Genomic DNA, 25,787 nt, shown 5'->3' with positions numbered 1-25,787 from the left:
TAAGTCATCTGGTTCTGTGTTGTCTTTTTTTTTTTTTTTTTTTTTTTTTTTGAGACTGGGTCTATATAGACCAGGCTGGCCTCAAATTCATAGAGATCCACATGCCTCAGTCTCCCAATTGCCAAGATCAAAGGTGTGTACCACCATGCCTGGCATGTACTAAAAACATTTAACTCAGGGTCTCAGATTCATTTGAGACAGGGTCTCACGCTGTAGCCCTGGCTGGCTTTGAACTCACAGAGATCTGTATAACTCTGCCTTCTGAGTGCTGGAATTAAAGGAATGTACCACCACACACCTTTGGGTCTCTTTTCTCCTAGCCAAAGCTACAGTCTGATTCCAGGAGTGGAAATGAAGTCTAGCCTGTGAGAGAACCAATGCACTCCAGTTTTCTAAGACTCTCATCTCTGGCTAGTTGCACTCTGGTGGAAGACTGTCAGTTGTCAGGCGCAGTGGTGCACGCCTGTAAGCCCAGGCGCACCTGAGAAGTGAAGGCGGAGCACTGGTCAGCTGTTAAAGGTCACTCTCGGCTACACAGAGAGTTCAAGCTAACCCTGCCTCAACAAACAGTGAGGGCCAGGGACATGGCTCAGCAGGGAGGGTGCTTGCTGTCAATCCTACAATCTGAGTTCAATCCACAAGACCCACAATGGTAGAGAGAACTTATTCCCTTAAAATGGCCCTTGACTTGCACACATATGTGTACATACACAAACACAGACATGATAGACAAATGTTAAAAAATAATGAAGAGAGAAAAGTCTGAGATTCTTACTTTTTTTGGATCATAAAGCCCCCAAAGAGATTTCTAGATTACTAGTACTAAGTGTGTCGCAAGACTGTTATGGATAATATTCAAATCACAGTAGAGAAGACATTATCCAATTTATCTTCTCAATTAGTTAAACTGATACTAAGATTACTTTTCTCTGTCTACAGTCTCAGGTGCCCAGGATGGCCTCACACTTAGCTATTTAGTTGAGGAGGACTTTGAACTTCTTATCCTGCTTCTACCTCCAGAGTACAGGGTTACAGACAGTCATCACCATGCTGAGTTTACGTAGTGTTGGGGTTCGAACCCAAGGCTAAGAAAACACTACCAACTAAGCTACATCCTAACTCCAACAATCTTATTTATTTATTTTGGTTTTTGAGACAGGGTTTCTTTGTGTAGCTTTGGCTGTCCTGGAACTCACAGAGATCCACCTGCTTCTGCCTCCAGAGTGCTGGGATTAAAGACATGTGCCGCCACCACCTGGTCAATAATCTTATTTTTTTAAATAAAAATTTCCATTGAGTTACAAGAATGAGATTTTGAAGGCTAGTCCAGATTATATACGTTTAGAAAATCTAAATTAAACATATTTCTTCCCAAAAAAGGTACTGTAGGCCCTTAAAAGAAAATATGTTATTATCAATAAGTAATGTCCAATTTCAAGAGACAGAGAGAAAGAGAAAGAAGGGGGAGAAAACGTTTTGTTTAATTCACAATTTGTTGAAAGTGTTGATTCTTAGGACTGGAGAGAGGGTGCAGTGGTTAAGAGTACTTACTGGTCTTGCAGAGGACCTTTGTTCAGTTCCTAGCATCCACAACTCCCTAAGCAGCCAAAGGCCTTAAATTTCCTAATCTTCCTGCTTATACCTCAAGAGTACAGGTTTACAGGTGTGCCCGGTTTATATAGTATACTGGCGATGGAACCCAATTTACCAACTGAGCTACATCGACAGCTCTGAGCACTTAGGTTTTTGAGACAGGACCTAACGTAACGTAGCCCAGCCTGGTCTAGAACTCACTCTGTATTAGAGGTTGTCCAAGAAATCTCAATCCTCTTACTTATACCTCCTGAGTCCTGAGATTACAGACATGAATAATCACACCCGATTTCAAGTCTGTAGTTTTAAAAACTGTTATTAATATTAGTGTGTGAGTATATATGTTGCGTATGAGCATGCCATAGGGCCAGTGTGGATGCTTCCATTGCAGGTTCCATGCACTTTTATCCACCAAGCCATCTCACTAGCCCAAGCTCTTAATATTTATTTACTGATTTGAGACAGGGTCTTATGTAGCCCTGGCTGTCCTGGAATTCACAATGTAGACTAGGCTGGCCTTGATCTCACAGAAATCTACCACATGCCTTTGTTTCCTAAGTGCTGACATTTATAAAAGTCGTGCACCAGGCTCAAGTCCTTGGTTTTCAAAGTATATCTTTTTCTCTCTTCTGTTTGCTTATTTGCCTTAATGTTTAAGGATACTGTTTGTTTTCAGTAAAGTAAAAATGCTGCCTGTGTACACAGTATGTGTTTTCAGTTGTGGTATCAGCACAGCCTTGAGGGTTTATAACTAAGTTTCTAGCTAGAGAAAAAAGGAGATACTAATGAGAGTTTCTGTTTGCTTGTATTTCTATATCCACAATACACACCTGGAGAAATATCAGCTTTTTCTAAATTTATTTTCTAATAAACAAGCAACACTAAATATTACTAAAAAAAATTAATATTTCTAAAACCCCATGATCCTATTAATCAATCTCTGTCTCTAAGCCGACAGATGAATGCCATGCTAGCTGATGGCTTGACTTTATCTTCATGAGATAGTCTTGGTTAGAATTACCCAGCTAAGGCCCTGAACCCGCGAAACTATATGAAGTCAATGTCTGTTATTTTAAATCAGTAAATCTTGGAAACATTTGAGATCTACAGGTGGGTAACTAACATTTCTTATACCAATCATTTTCTGGAGATTACTCTTCAGACAGAGAAATTCCCTAATCTCTAAACTCTCATGATCCAAACATCAGAACTGATATAAAAGGAATTTTTCTTTTTGATTTCTCTTATGTGTATGAGTGCTCTGCCTGAGTTATGCCTATGCATTTGCATGCCCATGGCATCAGATCTCTGGAAGGCAAGTTACAGGTCACTGTAAGCTGCCATGTGGGCGCTGGTTATCAAACCCCGTCTTCTGCAAGAGCATCAAGAGCTCTTAACTGTTGAGCCATCTCTCCAGCCTCTCCAAATGTTTAAAGAAACAATTCTATCTGACAGAGGGCTAACGAAGCAGACAGGTGAGCTTCTGTCCATGCCCCTTCTGCCTTCCACCTCTCCTGTCTCAAAACACTTCATTCAAGGCAGTGTATTTTGACAAAGTCATCAAATAAAGGTTTTGAAAAAACATTGCTTGTGTATATGGAGGTCAGAGGACAGTTTTGTGGAGCTGGCTATCTCCTACATTTATGAGGCTCTGAGGATTAAACCCAGGTCATCAGGCTTGGGCAGCAAACACTGAATCCACAGCCACTGCATGGACCCTGGCCAACAAAGTATGTATGTATGTATGTACATGTATATATGTATGTATGTATTTTATTTATTTATTTGGGACAAAGTTTCTCTGTGTAACCCTACCTGGAACTCAAAGGTCCTCCTGCCTCTGCTAGAATTAAAGGTGTGTGTGTGCCATTATACCCTGCTCCCAGATATAATCTTAGGGCCCAAATATATTCAGATAATATAGGTTCCCTTGTTATCTGATCCATGTGAGCAAAGACCAGAGAGTTTAGATAATACATGTATGACAAGATAAACACAAGAATCTACTACAGTATTGTTTGTAATGATAAAATATCAGGACAACAAAGCTGGGGACACTCTTATTAGCTACAAGAATGGAATGTTTTACAGAATAGGGTAGCTCTCTATGTATTGTATGGAAAGCTCTCCAGACAGACTGTTTAAAGAAAAAGAAAAAGAAAGATGTAAGTTCTATATATGAGAAAAGGGGGCCAACGAGTAGCTCAGTGGGTAAAGTACTCCATGAGCAAGCCTGGTGACCTGAGCTTGATCCCTAGAGACCACCAAAAGTGGGAGGACAACCTGACTTCACAGGCTGGGCAGTGGTGAGCACGCCTTTAATCCCAGCACTCAGGAGGCAGAGGCAGGTGGATCTCTGTGAGTTCAAGACCAGCCTGGTCTACAAAGAGAGTTCTAAGACAGCCAGGGTTGTTACACAGAGAAACTCTGTCTCAAAACAAACAAACAGACAGACAAAAGGAAACAAAACAAAAAAACCAACCAACCACCACCAACAAAAAAACCAAGCCTGACTCCACAAAGTTGGCCTTTATCCTCTGACCTCCACATGTTCTCTGTGGTACGTGCAGGCCCACACTCACAAAGACACACATACACACACATTTTTTTTAAGAGGAAAAGAATATATACTCATATTTTTCTTTCATTTGCATAAAGAAAATATCTAAAGATTTACTGGGGAAAAGGACATGAATTAGGGTGATAAGAACAGTACAGTAAGTAATAAGGGCAAGAATTTTGTCGTTCCCCCACCCCCAGGACAGGGTTTCTCTGTGTGGCTGACAGTGAGGGATGTAACTGGATAGTCCATGACCCTTTTCCCTGTGTGCTGAACCCGGGATCTAAGACTTGTGCTCTTCAGTTCTCCCTTCCCCTCATTCGGCATCCACTTAGGCTTTCGTGGCTCTTTTCTTTTCACTTTTCAGTTATGGACTAAATTGAATCTTGTTTGATGGCTTGTAAAATATTTTATATATTTTCTTCCTCTGGTATTGGGATTAGGCCTAGGACCTTGTATGTATCAGACAAGTGTTTTACAATGGAGTTTTATCTCCAACCCTGTATTTTGCATATTGTAAGTTCTAAGTCAGGGACATAAACCAGAGACTGTTGCCCGTGAGAACACTGCCAATAGTCTACAAAGAGTGGAGAAACTAGGGCCTCTGAGTCAAATCCACTCTTCAACCTGCTTTTCTAAAGTTTTAGTAAAACACAGTCCATTTATTCCCATGATGTCCAAGACTTCTTGCTTGCTATTTCAGCAGAGTCAAAGCATGTTGCTATGTGCTATTAATACACACAGTTCACTGACCCAGACACCCATTTAAAGATTGTATTTGTGTGTTTGTGTTTTATGTGTGTGTAGGTGGAGCATGGAGGATAGGAAAGTGTTGGATTCCTTAGAACAGGAGTTATAGGCAATTGTGCAGCACAGCTTGTTATGAAGGTGTTGGTGTCTGAACTCTGGTCTTCATGATCGCACAGAAAACACTCTTAACCACTGAGACATCTCTCCGGGCTCTTGACTCTAGTCCTAAATCACAAAAGGCACCCCATGTTGTTTAGAGAGATGGTAACAGGAACCTCCTTGATGATACCACAAAGGTTAATTCTGCTGCTGGAGGTGATGATTAGAAATTAGTAGCTAAAGTATAGAAAGAAGGGAGGCAGGAGAAACAAAAGACAAACAAGAGTTGCAATGCAGCCATCCAGGAACTGAGTGATACATAATCTATAGATGTATCTGCAGGCAGGCATGGTGGCGCACGCCTTTAATCCAGCACTGTATAAGCAGAGGCAGGTGGATCTCTGTGAGTTCAAGGCCAGCCTGGTCTACATGGTGTACACTCACTCTCTCTCTCTCTCTCTCTCTCTCTCTCTCTCTCTCTCTCTCTCTCTCACACACACACACACACACACACACACACACACACACACACACACACACACACGGGGTGGGGACAGGGAGAGAGGGAGAGAGAAGGAGAAACAGAGTGAGAGAGAGAAATTATGTAAATAGGTATAGCTATAAATAGTCTAGATATATGTCACTAACTCTGAGTGGCGATGAGTAAAACCTGTCCCACCTACCTGTTCTGCCAACCAGGCAATGTGCTTGACTTCCTTGCTGCCTCCCGCTGTACTGGTTGCACCAAGCATAGCATTGAGTTCAGCCAGTACCTGTGGGAGGAGAGCCATTATGTTGGTGTGGATAGCTACGAACCAGGAGTGTGCTGTGGCCGTATCTTTGCAGCGTAGGATCAAGGTGTTCCTGCTATCAGGAGAATGGAGCTCTATCAATCTGTGTGGAGAGAGAAAAGAGAAAAATGAACTAGGTTCCAAGTCATCACACCACCAGAGTTAACATACTAACTACAAATCTAGTCTAATATTGTGATTTTCAAGTAGAGACACTTGAATTCCCCAGAGTCCAATTCCAGAGGAGACCACAAATGTTTGGATAATAATTGGGACTAATGGGTGGACTTTGTGCTGTGCCTATGGGATGGTCAATAATGGGACACTTCACTTTGCCTTAATTTCCATGTCAAAGACACAGAACTAGTGCCTGTGGGACCCTGCAGGCAGGAACACTAACCCCCACCCCACCCCGCCCTGCCACGAGCGCGCGCGCGCGCGCACACACACACACACACACACGTATATTATGGATATAAAAGACAGGGCTGTGTGTATCCCACGTACTCTACATACTTGCTATGTGACCGAGGATGACCATGAATGCCCACCCCTCTGGCCTTCAGCTCTCAAGTGCTGGGATTACAGGTGAATTTTACCACACAAAGCTAAAAGAATTTTATATCTTAAAAATTAAAAAAAAAATTAAAAATAATTAGGAGCTGGAGAGATGGCTCAGTGGTTAAGAGCACTTGCTGTTCTTCCAGTGGACTCAGGTTTGAATCTCAGCACCTAAATTAGGGGGTTATATTATTATATTTAATATATAAATTGCCTATAACTTCAGCTCCAGGAGAGCCAATGTCTCTGGCCACTGTGGTCACCTATACTTATGTGAACAGACACACACAAAACCACATCTATAATTTTTTTAATTAGGTAATTCTGGTACAAGCCATAAAAAGCCTAACAATGAACTGAAATGCATATTGTTTGAAATAAAGGGATATTAGCAGGATATTACTTTTCTTTGTGAATATCATTCCTTATGAATTTTATTTACATATTTGAGACTGAGTCTCACTGTGTAGTCCTGGCTGGTCTGAAACTTGCTGTATAGACTCAGCTGGCCCCAAACTCACAGAGATACACCTGCTTCTGCCTCCCGAGTGCTGGGATTAAAGACATGTGCTGCTGCTGCTGCTACTCCACGTGGCTAAAGCTAACTTTAGATCAGCAGTTCCAAGGCTGGCCTCCACAGCTAACAGTCAGACATTAATTAGGTATCCCCACCCTACTCTTTAGTTCTACAGTGAAATCAAGGTCAAACTCAGGTCATTAGGTTTACATGCAGCAAGTACTTTTACAAGCTCAGTCATCTTGCTAGTCTACTTTTATTTTTGTTTTTACTTTTTCATCTTGCATTAAAAAACTTTGATCTGAACACCCCCCCCACCCCCCACCCCCGGTAGAAGGAGAGAACACATTCCTGTAAGTTTTCCTCTGACTTCTACACATTCACTGTGGCATACTCAAACTCAGATAAAAAATTAATTAAAAAATTAAAGAATAATTCTATAAGCTCAGAGAGCTCACCACAATAAAATTTGGGAAGCTGGCAAATAGCCATAGGTCTTAGAAAAGTGGTCTCGGGGTTGGTTTTGTCACCTTTACACAAGCTAGGGTCATCTACTTAGAGGGAACCTCAATTGTATCTCCAGATTGCCAATAGGCAAGTCTATGGGGCCTTTTCTTGATTGATAATTTATGTGGAAGAGGCCAGCCCACTGTGGGCACTGTCACATCCCAGGCAGTGGTCCTGGGTTCTACAAGAAAGCAGGCTGAGGCTGGAGAGATGGCTCAGAGGTTAAGAGCACTGACTGCTCTTCCAGAGGTCCTGAGTTCAATTCCTGGCAACCACACAGTGGCTCACAACCATCTGTAATGAGATCTGGTGCCCTCTTCTGGCCTGCAATCATACATGCTGTATGCATAATAAATAAATCTTAAAATTAAAAAAAAAAAAAAAAAAAAAAAAGGAAGCAGGCTGAGTAAGCCATAGGAAGCAAGCCAGCAAGCTGCATCCCTCTACGGCATCTGCTTCAGTTCATGCCTTGAACTGTCCTAACTTATCTCAGTGATGGAATATGACTGGAGAGTTCTAAGATAACATCAATTCTTTCCTCCCCAAGTTGCTTTTGGTCATAGCTTTTCATCACAGCAATAGAAACCCTAACTAAAACGAGTGGAAAAGCCAAATCCCAGCCACTCTTCCACATATCCCTAAATGGGTAGGGAATTGGTGGCAAGCTTATTTCTGAAAGTGAAACTAAAGCATGCACTACAAAGAGATGCCAGAGGACTGTGAGTGCCACACTAGCCTGGGCTACTTAGTAAGTTATATCTCAAAAGACAAAAACAGGAACTGGGAATGTGCCTCAGTTGAGTGTTTGACCTCAAAGTTCAATTCCCACCACTGCAAAGACAAAACCAAAACCAAAAAGGCCAAACAAAATCCACCCCCAAACAAAAATGCACCTAGCTGAGCATCGTGGCTCCTGTGCTCTGGCAGCTAAGGCAAAATTGCAAGAAATTTGAGGCCAGCCTGGGCTATATAGTAAACTCTAAGACAGCCTAAGATACACTGTGAAACTGTCTCAAGCAAACAAACAGAATTCTCCATACGCAGTGGCCAATGACTGCCATGACTTCATCCCAGCAAAAGAGTCAGCCATTCTCATTCCCACCAAACTGGCTGGGAGAAGCAATTCTTAGTTCAGACTGCATGTCTTTAGGCTGACCATTTTCTAGAAGGGCTCATTTATTTCTACCCCCATTGCTGTGTTACTGAAGCCAGCATAACATTCTTTAAACACATGCTCAAATTTACTGGCAAGAACCAGACAAGAAATTTCCTTCACTCCTCCTACTGACCTACTTAGCACTAAAGATAGAAATCAGTTCATCCTTCTTTAGGCACAAAACAATTACTTTCTGGGGAGGAAATAAAAAGAAAACTTTACACTGTATACAGTCCTCAGACAGTTTCTCAGATAGGTCATGGCAGTCATCGGCCACTGAGTATCCTATTAACACAGAATAGCTTTTAAAAATCCTGGTATTAGACCCTAATTATAAATAACTTGGAAGAATGAAAATAAATCTGCTATAAAATAAAACTAAGCTTGACTAGTCAGGAGTGGATACTAATCAGGACATGAGGGCTCAAATGATGAAATGGGCAGGGAGTGGTTTTGTAGGTGGGGTCATCAGCATTTATGAAGATTGTCGCTTCTTGGAAAGAGGCTATGGAAAAGTCAATGAAGAAAACAGTAAACTCCCAAGCAGAACTGAGTCTAGGATCCAAAAGAGTCTGTCTTGGAGCAGTTCTCAAAACTGACACAGAAACATAGTAATGCTTAAAATGAGCTATTTTAAAGGAAAAATTAAAATGAAAACCCTGCCCATAGCAAACATGGAGGCAGTCTGCCAGTAATTGAGCCCATAGGAGAGAGGAGGCAGCTACAAGGTTAAAGGTTTTGGATTGTAGTCAGAGCACTGAGGATTTCCTGGGAAATTTAATCACAGTTTGAACAGACAAGTCAAATCAATATTTAGGTAGACAGAAGCATGGAATTGTAAGCTCAGCCTATATTATCTGCTTGGTTATGTCTTTGACATACCTTATGAGTTAAATTTAGTAATAATCATGGGATTTTATGTCACAAATCTTTTACTAAAAAATAGAATGAAGATGAAAAACTATGAGCCAATGCAAAAGACAGATTTAAAATTGCTACATTCCTACAGGACACCGTGCTGTTTGCTAAGGAATAGGCTCATGTTCTCTCACTGGATTTCATCACTAATTAATTAGTTTTCAAGTTTCATAACACAACACATAATTAACAGAAGCATCTAGAGAGGCAAAGGCAGTAACCTTCATTTACTCACTTATTCTGACAGTTAGAAACCCCACCAGCTTTATAAATACAGAACCAAATCAAAGTAGTAAAATAATGATAATAAAAATAAGCTGTTTCGCCAGGCAGTGGTGGCACATGCTTTAATCCCAGTACTCAGGAGGCAGAGCCAGGCAGATCTCAGTGAGTTCCAGGCCAGCCTGGGCTACCAAGTGAGTTCCAGGAAAGGTGCAAAGCTACACAGAGAAACCCTGTCTCGAAAAACAACAACAACAACAACAACAACAAAAAGGCTGTTTCCCTTTTGGCTTTAATGAAACCTTTACATAAAAAACGAAAGATGATTGGGAGGCAGAGCCAGGTGGATCTCTGTGACTTCGAGGCTAGCCTGGTCTACAGACAATGCTGGCAAGAACATGGAGCAAAGGAAACTCATGGTTGGCTGCTGTTGGTGTTAGCATAAAATGGCAGTCACTTTGGAAGAATGCCTGGAAATTTCTTCTTTTCTTCTTAGATTTACTTTAGTTATTTAATGTGTTGAGTGTTTTGCCTCCATATATGTATGTGGACCATGTGTGTGCCTGGTGCCCATGGAGGTCAGAAGGAGTCTGATCCCTCGGGACTGGAGTTCCAGACACCTGAAGCCATGTGCTGCTGGAAAGTACGGTCCACTGGAAGAGGAGCCTAACCGAGGAGCCATTTCTCTAGCCCTGGAAGTTCCTTTGAAGATAAAACACACACCTACCATTTGTTTCTTTGATTTTTTTGTTTGTTTTTCAAGACAGGGTTTCTCTGTGTAACAGTCCTGGCTGTCCTGGAACTCTCTTTGTAGACCAGGCTGGCCTCGAACTCACTGAGATCCGCCTGCCGCTGCCTCCTGAGTACCGGGATTAAAGGTCGTGCACCACCACCACCACCACCACCACCACCACCACCACCACCACCACCACCACCACCACCACCCAGCTTGTTTTGTTTGTTTTTGGGAGACGATCTTGCTATATAGCCTTGGCTGGTCTGAAACTCACAGAAAGGCATCTGCCACTGCTTTAAGAGTTCCAGATTAGTGTTAGAATTAAAGGCCTGCACCACCATTCCCCGACACACCTACCATTTGACACAGCAACTCCACTCCACCAAGTTCACCCAAGTAAAATGAAAATGCATGACCAAAAATGATGTGCAAAATAGTCATGACAACCAACTCCAAACTGAAAATTGCTCAAGTGACCATCAAGAAGGCACAGATAGGACTGGAGAGATGGCTCATCGGTTTAGATCACTGTCTGCTTTTCCAGAGGACCTGGATTTGGTTCCCAGCACTCACATGGTGGATCAACCATCTATAACTCTAATCCCAGAGGGTACATTGACTTCTTGGCCTCTGTGGGGTACCAGGCATGCATGTGGGGCACAGGCACACATGTAGGTAAAGCATCCATAAAATAATTTTTAAAAAATAAATAAATTGACGTGTGTTTTGGCGGGACTTAGATAATCTTAAGGATAAAGAGCTCCCAGTGATTTATAGATCTTATCTCCTTTCCCCTTCGTGTGTGTGTGTGTGTGTGTGTGTGTGTGTGTGTGTGTGTGTGTGTGTATGGTGTATGCACATGTGGATGCTGTGTATGTGTATGGAGGCCAGGTCAATTTGGTCGTCTTCCTCTGGCACTCTCTATCTTGTTCTCACTGATCCTGGAGCTCACTGACTGGCTAGGCTGGCCAGCAAACCCTAGGATCTTCCTGTCTCTAAGCACTGGGATTCCAGGTGCACACCACCAAATCTGGCTTTTTACAAGGGTGCTGGGTCTTCATGCTCGTACAACAAAAACTACCCACAAAGCCATCTTCCCAGCTTTCCTGAAGGGGCTCTAAAAGATGCATCTGAACAGGCTGTATTTTCATTTTATAGACAGAAAATATGACAGAGAAATTATATAAACAATTTTAACCAAGGGAAATTGACAGCACCCACACACTTTTAAGAACTTACTATGCCAATTTTATGACCATTTTCTTATTTAATCCTCATAGAACTTTTATTTTGTTCAAGAGGAAACTGAGGCACATAGAAAACAAATAGCTTGGCCTAAATGCCACAGCCCAGGTGCTTAGCTCTGTCTTCTAGTCTTACAACTGAAGTTTGCTTAGGTGATGAGTCTGTAATTTTTTTTTTTCTGCCAAGACACACAGGACAGATGTTCAGTCCTGGAAATAAGCAAAGTTACGTGTGATCCCCGCCAGCTCCTCTGCTGCTTGCTTTTCTCTAGAGAACACTGCAATGCAAGTTAAAGCATTACCCCTCACAGAATAACCTTCAGTCTCTTTTCATTTGCATCTTACAGAAAGAGTCATTTTCAAATGTGGTATTTCAGGTAGGAACAAATTCCTGTTTAGCAGTGAGACTGAGAATCTTTACACTAGCCTCAGCCACCAGAGATCCAGCCTTGTGCAGCACATCGTGGCCAAGTGTGAGGGTCAGCTGACTGGAATGAAGGGTGTGATACATGCCCCCGCCCCAAATATTCTGCAGTGTTTTGACTTTTGCTAAACTGAAAGTACTGGGGGTCACCATAGCATCTTTGTAGCTTCATACTTTGTTTTCAATCACTCCCTCCTCCATTCCCCCTTTCGCTCCCCGCTGCTGGTTCCCTTTCTGCTTTCCTTTTACACGTGATCCATCGCCACCTCATGTCCCCCTTACGCTCTCCCTCTCATGATCCCTGTCCTCTTTCCTGAGCTACACACACACACACACACACACACACACACACACACACACACACACACACAGATAGTCGGCTGACTTTAGCGGTTCCACATTGCTCTCTACACTTGTTCTGAGGAGCTCTTTCAAACCTGACAGTTATCAAATGTTCCCAGCATATGGGGCTAGACAGAGAGAGATGGCTCAGTGGTTAAGAGCACTTGTTGCTTTTGCAGAAGACCCAGGCTCACGCCTGGCAGTGGTGGTACACGCCTTTAATCCCAGCACTCAAGAGTCAGAGACAGGTGGATCTCTGAGTTTGAGGCTAGCCTATTCCAAAGAATGAATTCCAGGACTACACAGAGAAACCCTGTCTCAAAAAACAAAACAAAACCAACCAACCAACCAACCAACCAACCAAAGACCCAGGCTCAATTCCCATCACCTACATGGTGGCTTACAAATGTCTGTAACTCCAGTTCCAGAGGAATCTGATGCCCTCTTCTGACTTCTATGGGCAGCAAGTATTTATGCGGTACACAGACATAACACACATAAAATAAATCTTTAAAAATATTTGCAGCTTATGACTGAGTTTTAAGTAAAGTTAAGGTGATGGATTCTAACAGATGTCTTAGTAGATGATAAAGGTAGAAGAACTCTGAGCTATACAGTCAAATCATAAGCACCTTCATCCTTCCTTCTTTTCCTATCCCCGCAAACCCTGTTCTCCAGAAATTGTATATGTTTCACTCTTCTAGCTGCATCAGCAATGCCATAGGCACCTATTCTAGAAGTGATTTATAATGGAAGGGCTTAGCATTTCTGCCCTCCTTGGCCTGAGGTTTTGTGTGTGTGTGTGTGTGTGTGTGTGTGTGTGTGTGTGTGTGTGTGTGTGTATGTGACTGACCAATAGATGAATAGAAGGCTTTTTGCCCCTTTGTGACTTTTTCTGAAACTGGTTTACTCAGTTATTTTATAACCTACACTAATCTGGAACTCACTATGTAGCCCAACTTGGCCTTAAATTCAGTGATCCTCCTTCCTCAGCTTCCCAAGCACTGGGATTTTAGGTGAGAGCTACCACATTGTTTAGTTGTGACATTTTATGCTACAGTTTCTTAGGATGAAGACATGGCTCAAAGTTAAGAGCACCTTATGTTCTTGCAAAGGACCTGAGTTTGGCTCTCAGCACCCACACTAGGCAGCTTACAGCTGCCTGTAACTCCAGTTTTGACCTCTGCAGGCACCCATACACATAGCATACATTCACATAAACATACACATGAATAAAAAAATTTATAGACTTTAAAATAAGCTATAGTTTCTTGACACACTACATAAAACACTCCAAGTACAAGTCTTGTTTGTTTTCTTTTCTTTTCTCTCTCTCTCTCTTTTTTTTTTTTTTTTTTTTTTGGTTTTTTTGAGACAGGGTTTCTCTGGGTAGTTTTGGTGCCTATCCTGGAACTCTCTGTAGCCCAGGCTGGCCTCGAACTCACAGAGATCCTCCTGTTTCTGCTTCCCGAGTGCTGGGATTAAAGGCGTGCACCACCATGCCCGGCCCCAAGGTTTTAATGAAGTTAAAGCCTTACATGTTTAAGAAGGTCATTCTTGGCTGGTCTGCAACTCACTATGTAGACCAGTTGGGTCTTGAATTCAGAGATCTGTCTGCTTCTTCCTCCCTAGTGCTGGAATTTAAGGTATGTGCTACTATACCTGACAAGAAAAGCCTGGTTTCAGTTTTTTATTGTGTTTCATGTTCTATCCTACTCTGCTCAGGCACAGGGGTGCATTCAGATCAAAGACAGTAAGAATGAAAGCATATTAGGCCTGTCTTTAGGTCTTTGGACAAGTTTTTTTTTGTTTTTTGTTTTTTTTAAATAAATCACCACCACTGCCAAACCCCTGGCCTAACTAACACTGAGTCTAATAGTACTTTTTCACAAAGTCAATGAAATTAAAGTCAATATAAAACACAAATTGCTATAGAACAAGAAGGAAAAATTATAAATTATTCATTCCATTGCTTACATTTTATAGAAGACAGGGGGGTCCATGAAGCCAACTTGTCAGAGACACATTGCCAATTGATGTCCCAGATCTACAATGTGGCCTCTGAACTATAACATTACTCACAATTAAGAAATTTCCTCATAGATGGGCATTGATGGCACACACCTCTAATCCCAGCACTCAGGAGGCAAAGGCAGGTGGATCTCTGTGAGTTCAAAGCCTGCCTGGTCTACGTGAGTTCCAGGACAGCTGGGGTTGTTACACAGAGAAATTCTGTCTCAAAAAACAGAGGGAAAAAAAAAAAAAGAAAAAGAAAGAAAGAAATATCCTTATGAAAAGAAAATGGGTTTGAGGCTGTCCAGGGCTCCAAAAATAAAGACGGATCTCTGATCTCAGAATATCATTTTTCTTCTCAACAATCTACTCGACAGGAGTCACTGATACTGTGGTATGTCCTTGAGTTGGTAATGCTGAGTGTGATGCTCTCGACAGTCACGGCTCACCTGTTCTCCAGATCTGGCATGCTTAGGTTTCTAGCAGCAAAGCACATTTTGAGAGGGATGACCTTCCTGTCCTTGGTGCTATTCTGATGCTTTGGAGAACCAGAGTCTTCACTGCCACTAAAGTTTGGTGACTGGGGAGCAGCACCTTCCCATGGCAGATCTGATACTAAAGATGGCTTCTTGATATACGGTGTTACTTCTCGGATGAACTTGACTATGAAAAAAACAACAAAAACAAAAGGTTAATATTTTCTTGTTTCTGATCAAATGAAAACCAGAACATCTGTATACATGCACCATCTAGAGTGAAGTGTAGAGCAGAACCCAGGGCTATCCATGTCCTTGAGCTTACCCCACATCTCCTGAGCTTGCACTGAGGGCTCACCTTAATGCTTCTACCCACAGAAATACACACGACAATCTTAATCTCTTGTGCAAGAGAACCTTTCAAATGGCAGAAAAATATCTCTTTCTTCTCTATACTAAGGCAAGTACTTCAGCTCAATTGATACAAGGCTTATTTGGCTTAGTCCCTGCCCTAAAGGAACGCTTCACCTGGATGGGGTAGAGGAAGCTACATAAACATTATCACTGTGCTAAAAAAAAAAAAGTGTCAAAGTATATACAAGCACAAAGGAAACCCCTCGCCTTTCCACAACAGTCCATCACCATTAAGTCCTCTTTGAATACATAATATAGGCTGAGTATCCCTTATCTGATATGCTTGCCAGCAGAAGCCTTACAAATTTTGATGTATTTGCATATACATGGAGATAAAAATATTCATATATACATGGGAGGATGAACAAGAAGTCCATTTTCATAAATAGTATACATATGCTTGAAGGCAACTTAGGCAAGAGCATCTTCATTTGCACTGCTGTATTAGGTCAGGTATGGAACTTTCCACTTATGTCATGGTTGTGTTCGAAAAGCTTCAGGTTTTAGGTTTTTGAATGAGGTATAATTGGTACACATTCACATAAAACAAAACCCAGAAGTACTAGATTTCATAATAATGATAGATTTCCATCTCTAAAGGTAACTATTATGTGAGCATGTATGTTGAGGTGCTACATATGCTAAGTGCAATATAAGAACAGACACATTTATATGTCTGTCTATCCACCAATTTCACACAATGGTAGTATATTATGCTTACTATTTACTACTTGTATTTTTATTCAGCAATGCTGACAGCAGTCAGTCGGTCATTATCCCCGCCCCCCTCCATACCACCCAATGATGGTGTTTTATGAACACCCAACACTTCTACAACACAATGGAGACATCTTTGGGAAGGGACTTGACTGGTTCAGTTCTCACTGCTTCAAAGCTCTATAGTTTTACCTGCTACTTCTAAGGTTCTCCCCTAAATACCAGAGTGTTTCTGAACAAGTGCAAGCTCCGGGCACACAGTGAATATTCAATAAACAGCAGGTGCCTTTCTTTTGACTTCCTTAGAAAGCTGGAGAAATTAAATAAAATTAACCCTAATCAGTAGAAGCCATTGTCTTATGTTATTAAATTAATCCCAGCACTTGAGAGGCAGAGACAGGTGGATTTCTGTGAGTTCATGGCCAGCTAGTTCTATCTAGGGAGTTTCAGGTCAGCCAAGGCTACAAAGTAAGACCCTGTCTCAAATGAACAAATGAAACAGACAAGCAGAGGCAGGTGGATCTCTGTGAGTTCAAGGCCAGCCTGGGCTACAGAGTGAATTCCAGGACAGGCTCCAAAGCTACACAGAGAAACCCTGCCTCAGAAAACAAACAAACTAACAAAAAAAAAAAAAAAAAAAAAAAAAAAGCAAGAAACAGACAAACAAAAAACATCATACCAGTATCTGCTGAAATCAAGCATAATACTTGGAAACATAATTCTCACACTGCCATTTAGACATGTACAGACACTTGCATATGTGGGCATATTTTTCCTGTATGTTTTTATAAATGCATTTTTGGGTGGAGAGAGCAAAAGCTTGCTGCCTTGGGTCACCAAGGAGATTTTTCATCCTAGAAGAATGAGCAGGAGTGTAGCCAATATATCCCTTAAGCAGCTGACTCAGGCATTTCAATACACATGAGCTTTGTGCTTTCAGGAGAGGATTAGATCACGAGAACTTGGCAGAAATTCTCAAGGTTTTCAATCAATGCCAATGGCAGCCGCATGCTTTGAAACACTTGCTGCACCATGCCAGCCACTAGCTTACCAACTGGGGGGAAACAAAGCCGTTCTAATGAGTACCCTTGAAAAGTACAATGATTAGAAGAGTCCTTAACGATCTACTCAGAATTAGCATCTCTAATATGATTACTATAAACACGCTAAAACCAAAGCAAAGCAGACACACATCCAACCTAAGGGCCACTGTATTAAAAGAGCAATGAATGTGGGCTCAGGACAGCCAGGCTGGCACACTGCTTTCCTAGCACGTACAGAGCCCCTGGTTTGATGTTCAGCACCTCACAAACCAAACATGGTGGTTTATGAGTAGGAAGAGGAAGATTAAAAGTTCAAGGTCATTCTGGGCTGCATACCAATTTTAAGGCTTGCCTGTGCTATATGAAACCTTCACTCAAAAAAATGAAAAAAAAAAAGTGTTAAATTTCACCTAAGATTATGATGTCACTGCCTTGTACATCCAGCTAATTAGCTATCCATAATGTTTAATGTCTGTAAATTGATATTTTTATCTTATGCTAATACCTTCCCAGCTGTCACAGAACCAAATTGGACAACTTGAAAAGAAACACCTTTACAACCAACCCACTAGCTTTCAGCTCATTTTTTTCCCCCTCATAGTTAAAGATCACCCTCAAAATAGTTCCAGCACTGGGGAGGCACAGGTAGAGGCAGAGGCAGGTGGATCTCTGAGATTGAGGCTAGCCTGGTCTACAGAACAAGTCTCGGACAGCCAGGACTACACAGAGAAATGCTGGGGTGCAGGGGAGGGGGAGGAATCACCCTCAAAATAACCACACACTAATGTTTGTCAACTGCTCTAAGCGCTCAGAGGCTAGAACTAATTTTCTGTCTTACCTGCACTGATCACGCTTAGTAAGATAAAGGGGAGGGCTTAGGTAGTCGTAGAGTTCTTACCTAGGACTTGAGGCTTTAGGTTCAATTAAAACAAACAAACAACAACAACAAAAAAAAAAACACAAGAAAAAAATCCAAAAGAAAGAGGTCTATCCATTCTGAAAAGTATCAGTGGAACTCCTCTTTTTCCTTATTCTGGTTTTTCCAGACAGGGTTTCTCTGTATAGCCCTGGCTGTCCTGGGACTGTACAGGCCTCTAATTCACATAGATCCACCTGATTATGCCTCCCTAGTGCTGGGGTTAAAGGCATGTGCCACAACTGCTCAGCCCCTTTTCCTTTTTCAAATGACAAAAACATGGCTGGTATGAAATGGTTCAGCTGGTAAAGGTGCTTGTTGCCAAGCCTGAGGACCTTAGTCCCAGGGACCCACAGAGTGGACAAAGAGAAAACTCCAGAAAGTTGTCCTCTGACCGCTGCATGCACACATACAAAGTAAATAATTGTAATTAACAAACTATCTGTCCTATACATGTACCTATAAATATATTGAAAAAGATATTTATCAGATATTACAGTGCTTCTTTATATGCTGATTTTAAATATATAATTTTGTGTTTTAAATTGCTCTTAACCACTAAGCCACTCTCCAGCCCCTTTTCTTCCCTACAAGATAATAAAAAATGCTTAAAGGGAAAAAAGATTTTAAAAAATTCCCAATTTTACTATATCTTTTAAACTTTCTAGTGTTATATTTTCCACATTACATCAACTCTTAAGTATTATTTAAGAATCACCGCCAGAGGGTGGTGGTGCACACCTTTAATCCCAGCACTTTAGAGGCAGAGGCAGGAGGATCTCTGTGAGTTCAAGGCCAGCCTAGTCTACATAGCAAGTACCAGGACAGGCTCCAAAGCTACACAGAAAAACCCTGTCTCAAAAAACAAACACACACATCACTATATTGCTGGGCAGTAGTGGCGCACGCCTTTAATCCCAGCACTTGGGAGGCAGAGCCAGGCGGATCTCTGTGAGTTCGAGGCCAGCCTGGTCTCCCAAAGTGAGTTCCAGGAAAGGTGCAAAGCTATACAGAGAAACCCTGTCTCAAAAAAACAAAACAAAACAAAACAAAACAAAAAAAAACCACCAAAAAGAAAAAAAATCATTTCATTAATCTTATCAAATGTGATCATTTATAGGACTACATGGAGTTTAGATATGTACTTAACTGCAGTGGTGAATCTTTCTCCTTTCTTAGAATAATCTCCTGGAAGCAGAGGAGGATTTGCCATGCACAGAGATAAATATAATCTCTGGATAAGCGCTCTTACTGATGCTGATATTAACATAAATGGGCTGTCACTTCCAAGGACAAACCTGAACACATTCAGAGCTATTCCAGAGCTGGGCATGATGGTACATGCCTGCAGTCCTAACACTTGGGAAACTGAGACAGGAAGATGGAGAATTCAAAGCCAGGATTTATTACATAGTGAATTTGAGGTAATCCTCAGTTACACAGTGAGACCCACCTCAAAATAATCAAACAGGGACTGGAGAAATGGCTCAGCTAATAAGAGTGTGCTTCCACAGGTTGTCCTCTGACTTCCAGAGAGAGATGCTGTGGTATGTACATATATCTAAGTATACAGACAGATGAATAAATAAGTTAAAAAATGTCATTGCCTATTCATTATTCTGACATCTCAAATTTACCCTGGCTTTCTAAGAATGAGATGAAGGGAGATGGAAAGAAGTGGTGGATGCTGTGACTCCACTGCTCTGAAGGCAGAAGCAGGGAGATTGCAAGTGAAAAGCCAGACAGAGACGCCATAGGGGGAAAAACAAACAGAGATGCCATAGGGAAACCGGTTCAAAGAAGTGGAAACAGTCAGGCATGCTGGTGCGGCTCTAATCCCAGCACTCAGGTGGAGCACCAAGGTTTGGTTCGAAGAACCCACATGGTGCTCACAACTGTTTGGAATTCCAGTTCTAAGAAGTCTGGTGCCCTCTTGTGAGTTCTGTGGGTACTCAGACACACACATAGACAGACATGCACGTAAGCATGCATTTAAAGTGGAAAAAAAGTGATGTTTCTTTCGTTATCTCTGTTTTTTAAAAATAAACTTTTAGCTGGGTAGTGGTGAATGCCTTTAATCCCAGCACTTGGGAGGTAGAGGCCAACCTGATCTACAAAGCGAGTTCCAGGACAGACTCCAAAGCTACACAGAAAAACCCTGTCTTGAGAAACCAAAAAGGTTTTAAAGATTTTTTTTTTATTTATTTATGTGTGTATATGTGTTTGTGTGTGTGGCTGCAGAGGCCAGAAGAGGTTGTCCATCCCTTGAAGCTGGAATTAAAGGGAGTTGTAAGTCACCTTATATGGGTGACGGGAACTCAATTTTGGTCCTCTGGAAGAGCATCAAGTCACTTAAATTCTGATCCCTGGCCCCTTCCTTTCTTTGGGCAGGGTCTCTCATATATGCCAGGCGGACATCCTGAGGACGACCTTGAACTTCTGATCCTTCTTCCTCTACTTCTGGGATTAAAGTTATGTACCACAGCCGGGCGGTGGTGGCGCACGCCTTTAATCCCAGCACTCGGGAGGCAGAGGCAGGCGGATCTCTGTGAGTTCGAGGCTAGCCTGGGCTACCAAGTGAGTTCCAGGAAAAGGCGCAAAGCTACACAGAGAAACCCTGTCTCGAAAAACCAAAAAAAAAAAAAAAAAAAAAAAAAGTTATGTACCACTACACACAGCTTTAAAAATATATATATGTGTGTGTCTACCACATGTGTATAGACCAGAAGATGGCATAAGATCCACTGGAGCTGGAATTAAAGGCAGTTAGTTGTGCTCCCAACATGGGTCCCAGGAACTGAACTCAGGACCTCTGGAAGAGCAGTTCACACTCTTAGCTGCTAAGCAATCTTTCTAAGTCCAGAGCAAACATTCTGAAAGATTCGATGACTGTTGCTGATCTGCTGTCTGTGTGTTTATATTTGAAGGGTTAGTATAGACTGAAGCTAACACTGAGTTTCTAATTTGGGCAACTGGTGATCCCACCACCTGTGCCAAGTAATTTAAACACTGAAGGTTGGAGGAAAGAGTTGAGTTTGGACATCGTGTAAGTTAGTGCACTTGGCTACAAGCAAAAGAAGACACAACCAAGAATGGTGTAAGCATCAAAGAATGTTTTAACAGGTCTGAAGTTGGTTCTTAAAGGACTGAAGAAACACCTCATGATGTCATGTTTGTTATGTTATCTGCAGTGCGTTTATTTACATTACAGTTGTAGAGCCTGACACATCTAAAGCTGCCTGGAGACGTCAGTTCAAGGAAGAATGAAAGAGAGAGAGTTGCTGGTGCGATCTGTTCTCTATATCAAGAGAAGCTTTCCCAGCTGAGTATGGTGACTCATACCTATAATCCATCATTTGGGAGATGGAGGCAGGAGGATCACCTCAAATTCAAGGTCAGCTTTGTCTATATAGTGAGAGGCCAGGCTGGGTTACAGAAGAAGACCGTCTCAAACAATGGAAGGGAAGGAAGGAGTGATGGCTTTCTTAAATGCAGCATATTTCAGCATGAAATCTCTCTAACTGGCCAACAGTGAGCTTGCAGCGAAGATTGGAGAAGTATGTGATTAATTTTGGTAGAAAGAGCTGAGGATTAGAAATAGATGCTAGGTTACACAGTCAAGTATCTGTGATGAACTCAAATTTTTAGTATCTGTAAAACTTTAGATAAGGCCAGGCTATGCTAAAGGCAACACATCTTTAATCCCAGAACTCAGAGGCAGGTGTATCTCTGTGAGTTCTAGGCCAGCCTGGTCTACAAAGCTAGTCCAGGACAGGCTCCAAAGCTACAGAGAAACCTGTCTCAAAAAACAAAACAAACAAAAAAAAAAAAAAAAAAAGAAGAAGAAGAAAAAGAAAAGAAAAGAAAAAAAAACACTGTGGGGGTTGGGGAGCGGGAATGAATCTCAGATAAGAATGAGAAACTCTTCATTATTTAGCTTTGGGTCCCAAACAGAACTATAGTTGTTTGATAGTATGAAAAATTAATTGGCTTAATGAAAATCAGATTAGTACCTGGAAGGGCCATCATGGAGGAGCTGGGGTGTAAAAATGTGTTTGTTTAGTGTCTAGCTTTCTGCAGATGTCAAATCAAAGAGTATTCATATATACCTCTGGAATTATAAGGTCTCCCCAAAGGCTGAATGAGTAATCATACTGCAGTGTATGATGATTTATATTCAGCTGAGGCTCTTAATAGCATGTAATAGCAATATAACAGTCATTACACAAATGATTACAATACAAGCCTAAAGATTAAGTAATTTGTTTACGGTTGGGTCGTGAGTCAGTAATAAGCCAGGTCAGAGTAGGGAGGACCTCAGATCTCTGAGGCACTGATGTGTGTGCTCCAGGTATACTAGGAAGAGCCCTCTCATTTGGTTCTATCTTTTTTCTAGTATTTAATGGTTTGTACCAACCAGCTGGGAGTGGTGGTGCATGTCTTTAATCCCAGTTTAGGACAGCCAGGGCTACACAGAGAAACCTTGTCTCAAAAGACAAACAAAAAAAAGCAAGCAAAAAGTCTATACCAACCATAATTCTAAGAAACCTGATCATTTATTTAAGCTTCTTGACAGTTTTATGTTAACAAATATATTTTTTTCTACAAGAAAGATGCTTGGTTGATGTTTTTGTTCTTTTTGCTCCTATTATTATCACTGGTATTATTTAGGGAAGTCTCATACATCCCAGACTAGGCTTAAACTCACCATGTAGCCAAGGATGACCTTGAAGTTCTGGACTTCCTGCTTCCCCGCCTGAGTTCTGGGTTTCCAGGGGTGTACTGGGGTTGGACCTGGGTTTCATACACTTGGCAGTCTTTCTACCCACTGAGCTATATCCCCAGCAGCCCCCTCTGTATTTTTAAATTAGTGTTCTTCTGTAAGAAAGAGTTGATTCTTTCCTGTCTTTACTTAGTTTATATCAGCATGAATTCATGGTTTTTATTTTATGGGTTATAATCGCTGACATTCTGCTAATAATTTTGATGTTGGAATTGTTCTACTCTTTGTTTTAGTTATAATTTAATCAAGGAAACTAACAAAACATTGTTATTTGATATATAAATATCACACTATAGCTCAATGTTCAGTGTTGGTCTCAGTGTACTGCAGCCACATTCCTTAGTTATGTTACATAAGGAAGGAGAGAACACAATCAATCATATCTTTGTCTTTTCTCCTCTTCCTGAACTTGGTTATTCCTCCAAATTGTTCAGAAAATCTCTAATGACAATAAATGCCTGGCACTTACAAATATCAGGCCTTTTGTACAAATTTAAAAGTGATTGCAGACATGGAAACTTGGACGAAGTTCTTATTCCCAGTGGTGGCTTTCACTGGATGCTCAGGATGGAGTGTTTGCTGACCCCGTGAAGGCAGCTATTGTGCTGGGTTAATACTGTGTTTCCGTTCATAGTGTATCACTCAGTGTGCTGATCTAAAACAAACCATCCGGTTTGTCCAGCTAGTCCAAGATACATCCACTTAGCAGCAAGGAAAGAGATGTATTTATTTCCTTGCACTTAAATGGCTAGAACTTTTTTGTTTAATGGAGAACATTTTGTTATCACACAGAAACCCTATCTCAAAAAAGAAAAAAAAATTAAAAATATATTTAAGTGAATTAAATTAGGGATGGGAATATAGTGTAGCACATTTGGTAGAGTGCTTGCCTAACACGCATGAAGGCCTGGGTTTGATCCCCAGCACTGTTGAGCACATGCCTGGAGTCCCAGTACTAAGTAGGTGAAGGTAGGAGGACCAGGAATCCAAAGTCATCTTCTGACACACAGCAACTTCAAACCCTGCCTTGGCTTCGGAGATCCTTTACAAAAAAAGTTGATGGTGGTTTTGTGTGTGTGTGAAGTCATTTTCCCAAATCCCAAAGTTTTATAACTAGCAGAACTAGAATTCACATCTGTGTCTAAATTCAAATCTTAGATTCTGGGCTTGGGGGTGTTTTTTAGTGGTAGAACAGTTGCCTAGCATATGCAAGACACTGGGTTATGGAATAGTAAGTTTCTGTTCACTACACTGCAATCCTTTGCAAGTTCAGCCTGTTATGCTGGGTCTGGTTCACACCTGTACTCTCAGCACTTAGAAGTCTAAAGCCTGAGAGCTACTCAAAGGTCCAGTCTGGGCTGTAGTATGACAGACACCTCATCTCTTAGAGAGGTGGGAGAGAAGGCAGGCTGTTGGTGGCAATCAAAAAGCTGAAGGAGGAGAAGGATCAATGCAAATTTGAGGCCAACCTAGCCTACAAAATAAGATCTTAAACAAAAAGAAAGAAGGGGACTGCAGAGATGGCTCAGTGGTTAAGAACATTGGTTGTTCTTTCAGAGGCCCTAGGTTCAATTCCTAAGATGGCGCACAACCATAAATAAATCCAGTGCCAGAGGACATGGTGCCCTCTTTTGGTCTCTGCAGACACCAGGCATGTAAATGTGGTACATATATACATGTTGACAAACATACACATACAATAGAAATTAAAGAATACACTGTTGTTTTTTTCAAGACAGGGTTTCTCTGTGCCTGCTTCCCACGTGCTAGGATTAAAAGTGTGTGCCAGCAGAGCACAGCACATTGTATTTTTTAAAAGAAAATATTTCGGCTAGGTAGTGGTGGCACATGCCTTTAATCCAGGCAATTGGGAGGCAGAGGCAGGTGGATCTCTGAGTTTGAAGCCAGCCTGGTCTACAGAGTGAGTTTTAGGACAGCCAGGGCTATACAAAGAAACCTTGTCTTGAAAAAACAAAACCAAGACCATCTGTTGGCAGAGTGCGTGTTAACACACAAGGTTTACTGAGCTCTGTCCTCAGCACCACACAAAGCCAGATGTGGTGGCAAAGCCAGATGTGGTGCCGCGTAGTTCCATTAGGAGAGACAGTATTGTTCCAAGACTTTTTGCATAATCCCTTTTTCATTGACTCTGTTTCAAAGAAGAGGGGGAAAAATATGCAGGATAGCTGTGGTGATTCCTAACATAGCTGTAATACCATCACTTGGGAATCAAAGCCAAGAAGATCTCAAAATTGAGGTCAGCCTGGGCTACACAGCAAGACTTTGTAGAAAAATTTAAAAGAAAAAAAATTTTAAAAAATATTTTACATGATCAGAACTTTTCACTAAGTGTAGTAACACAGATCTATAGTCCCCAATACTCAGAAGGCTGAGGCAGGAGGATGGCAAAATCAAGACAAGCATGGCTTGTATGTCACCCAAAAAAAGATAAACGAAAAAGAAACAATACACTGTTGGGCATGGTGGTGGCACACGCCTTTAACCCCAGCACTCAGGAGGCAGAGGCAGGCAGATCTGTGAGTTTGAGGTCAGTCTGCTCTACAGAGTGAGTTCCAGGACAGGCTTCAAAGCTACACAGAGAAACCCTGTCTCAAGATGGGGGCTGAGGGGCAGGGGTGGGACTGGGACACGTGGATGATAATAACACACAGGACGCGCCATTGTTTCTTATGTAACAGCACTTCTTTGTAGAGAAAGAAACAGGAAGAACTTACTTAACTATATACCAAAAAAAAAAAAAAAAAAAAAAGAAACCCAGGAAGGCCATAGAAAATAAGTATAAATTGACGTGGGTGTGGTGACCTATGTTTATGATCCCTGCACTTAACCTGCAGAAGCAGAAAGATCATTACAAGTTCAAGGGCAGCCTGGGACCTGTCAAAAAAAAAAAAAAAAAAAAAAAAGCAAAACTCAGGCTGGAGAGATGGCTCAGAGGTTAAGAGCACTGACTACTCTTACTAAGGTCCTGAGTTCAATTCCCAGCA

The 25,787-nt window shown here is 41.6% G+C and overlaps 1 protein-coding gene across 1 annotated transcript in view; it reads right to left on the bottom strand.

The window, feature by feature from the left end:
• Positions 1–25,787, bottom strand: part of Sntb2 (syntrophin beta 2) — a 74,478-nt gene that overhangs the window by 20,519 nt on the left and 28,172 nt on the right. The window contains exons 2-3 of the mRNA XM_028857733.2: positions 14,883–15,096; positions 5,686–5,896 (exon numbers count right to left, since the gene is read on the bottom strand). Of these exons, the coding sequence (XP_028713566.1) occupies positions 5,686–5,896; positions 14,883–15,096 (425 nt within the window). The remainder of the gene's footprint in view (positions 1–5,685; positions 5,897–14,882; positions 15,097–25,787) is intronic.

The sequence above is a fragment of the Peromyscus leucopus genome, chromosome 5 (assembly GCF_004664715.2).
Source record: "Peromyscus leucopus breed LL Stock chromosome 5, UCI_PerLeu_2.1, whole genome shotgun sequence".
In the NCBI taxonomy this organism is placed as follows: Eukaryota; Metazoa; Chordata; class Mammalia; order Rodentia; family Cricetidae; genus Peromyscus; species Peromyscus leucopus.
The sequence above is the reverse complement of the archived record's forward strand: the minus strand, read 5'-3'. Positions and strand labels throughout refer to the sequence as shown.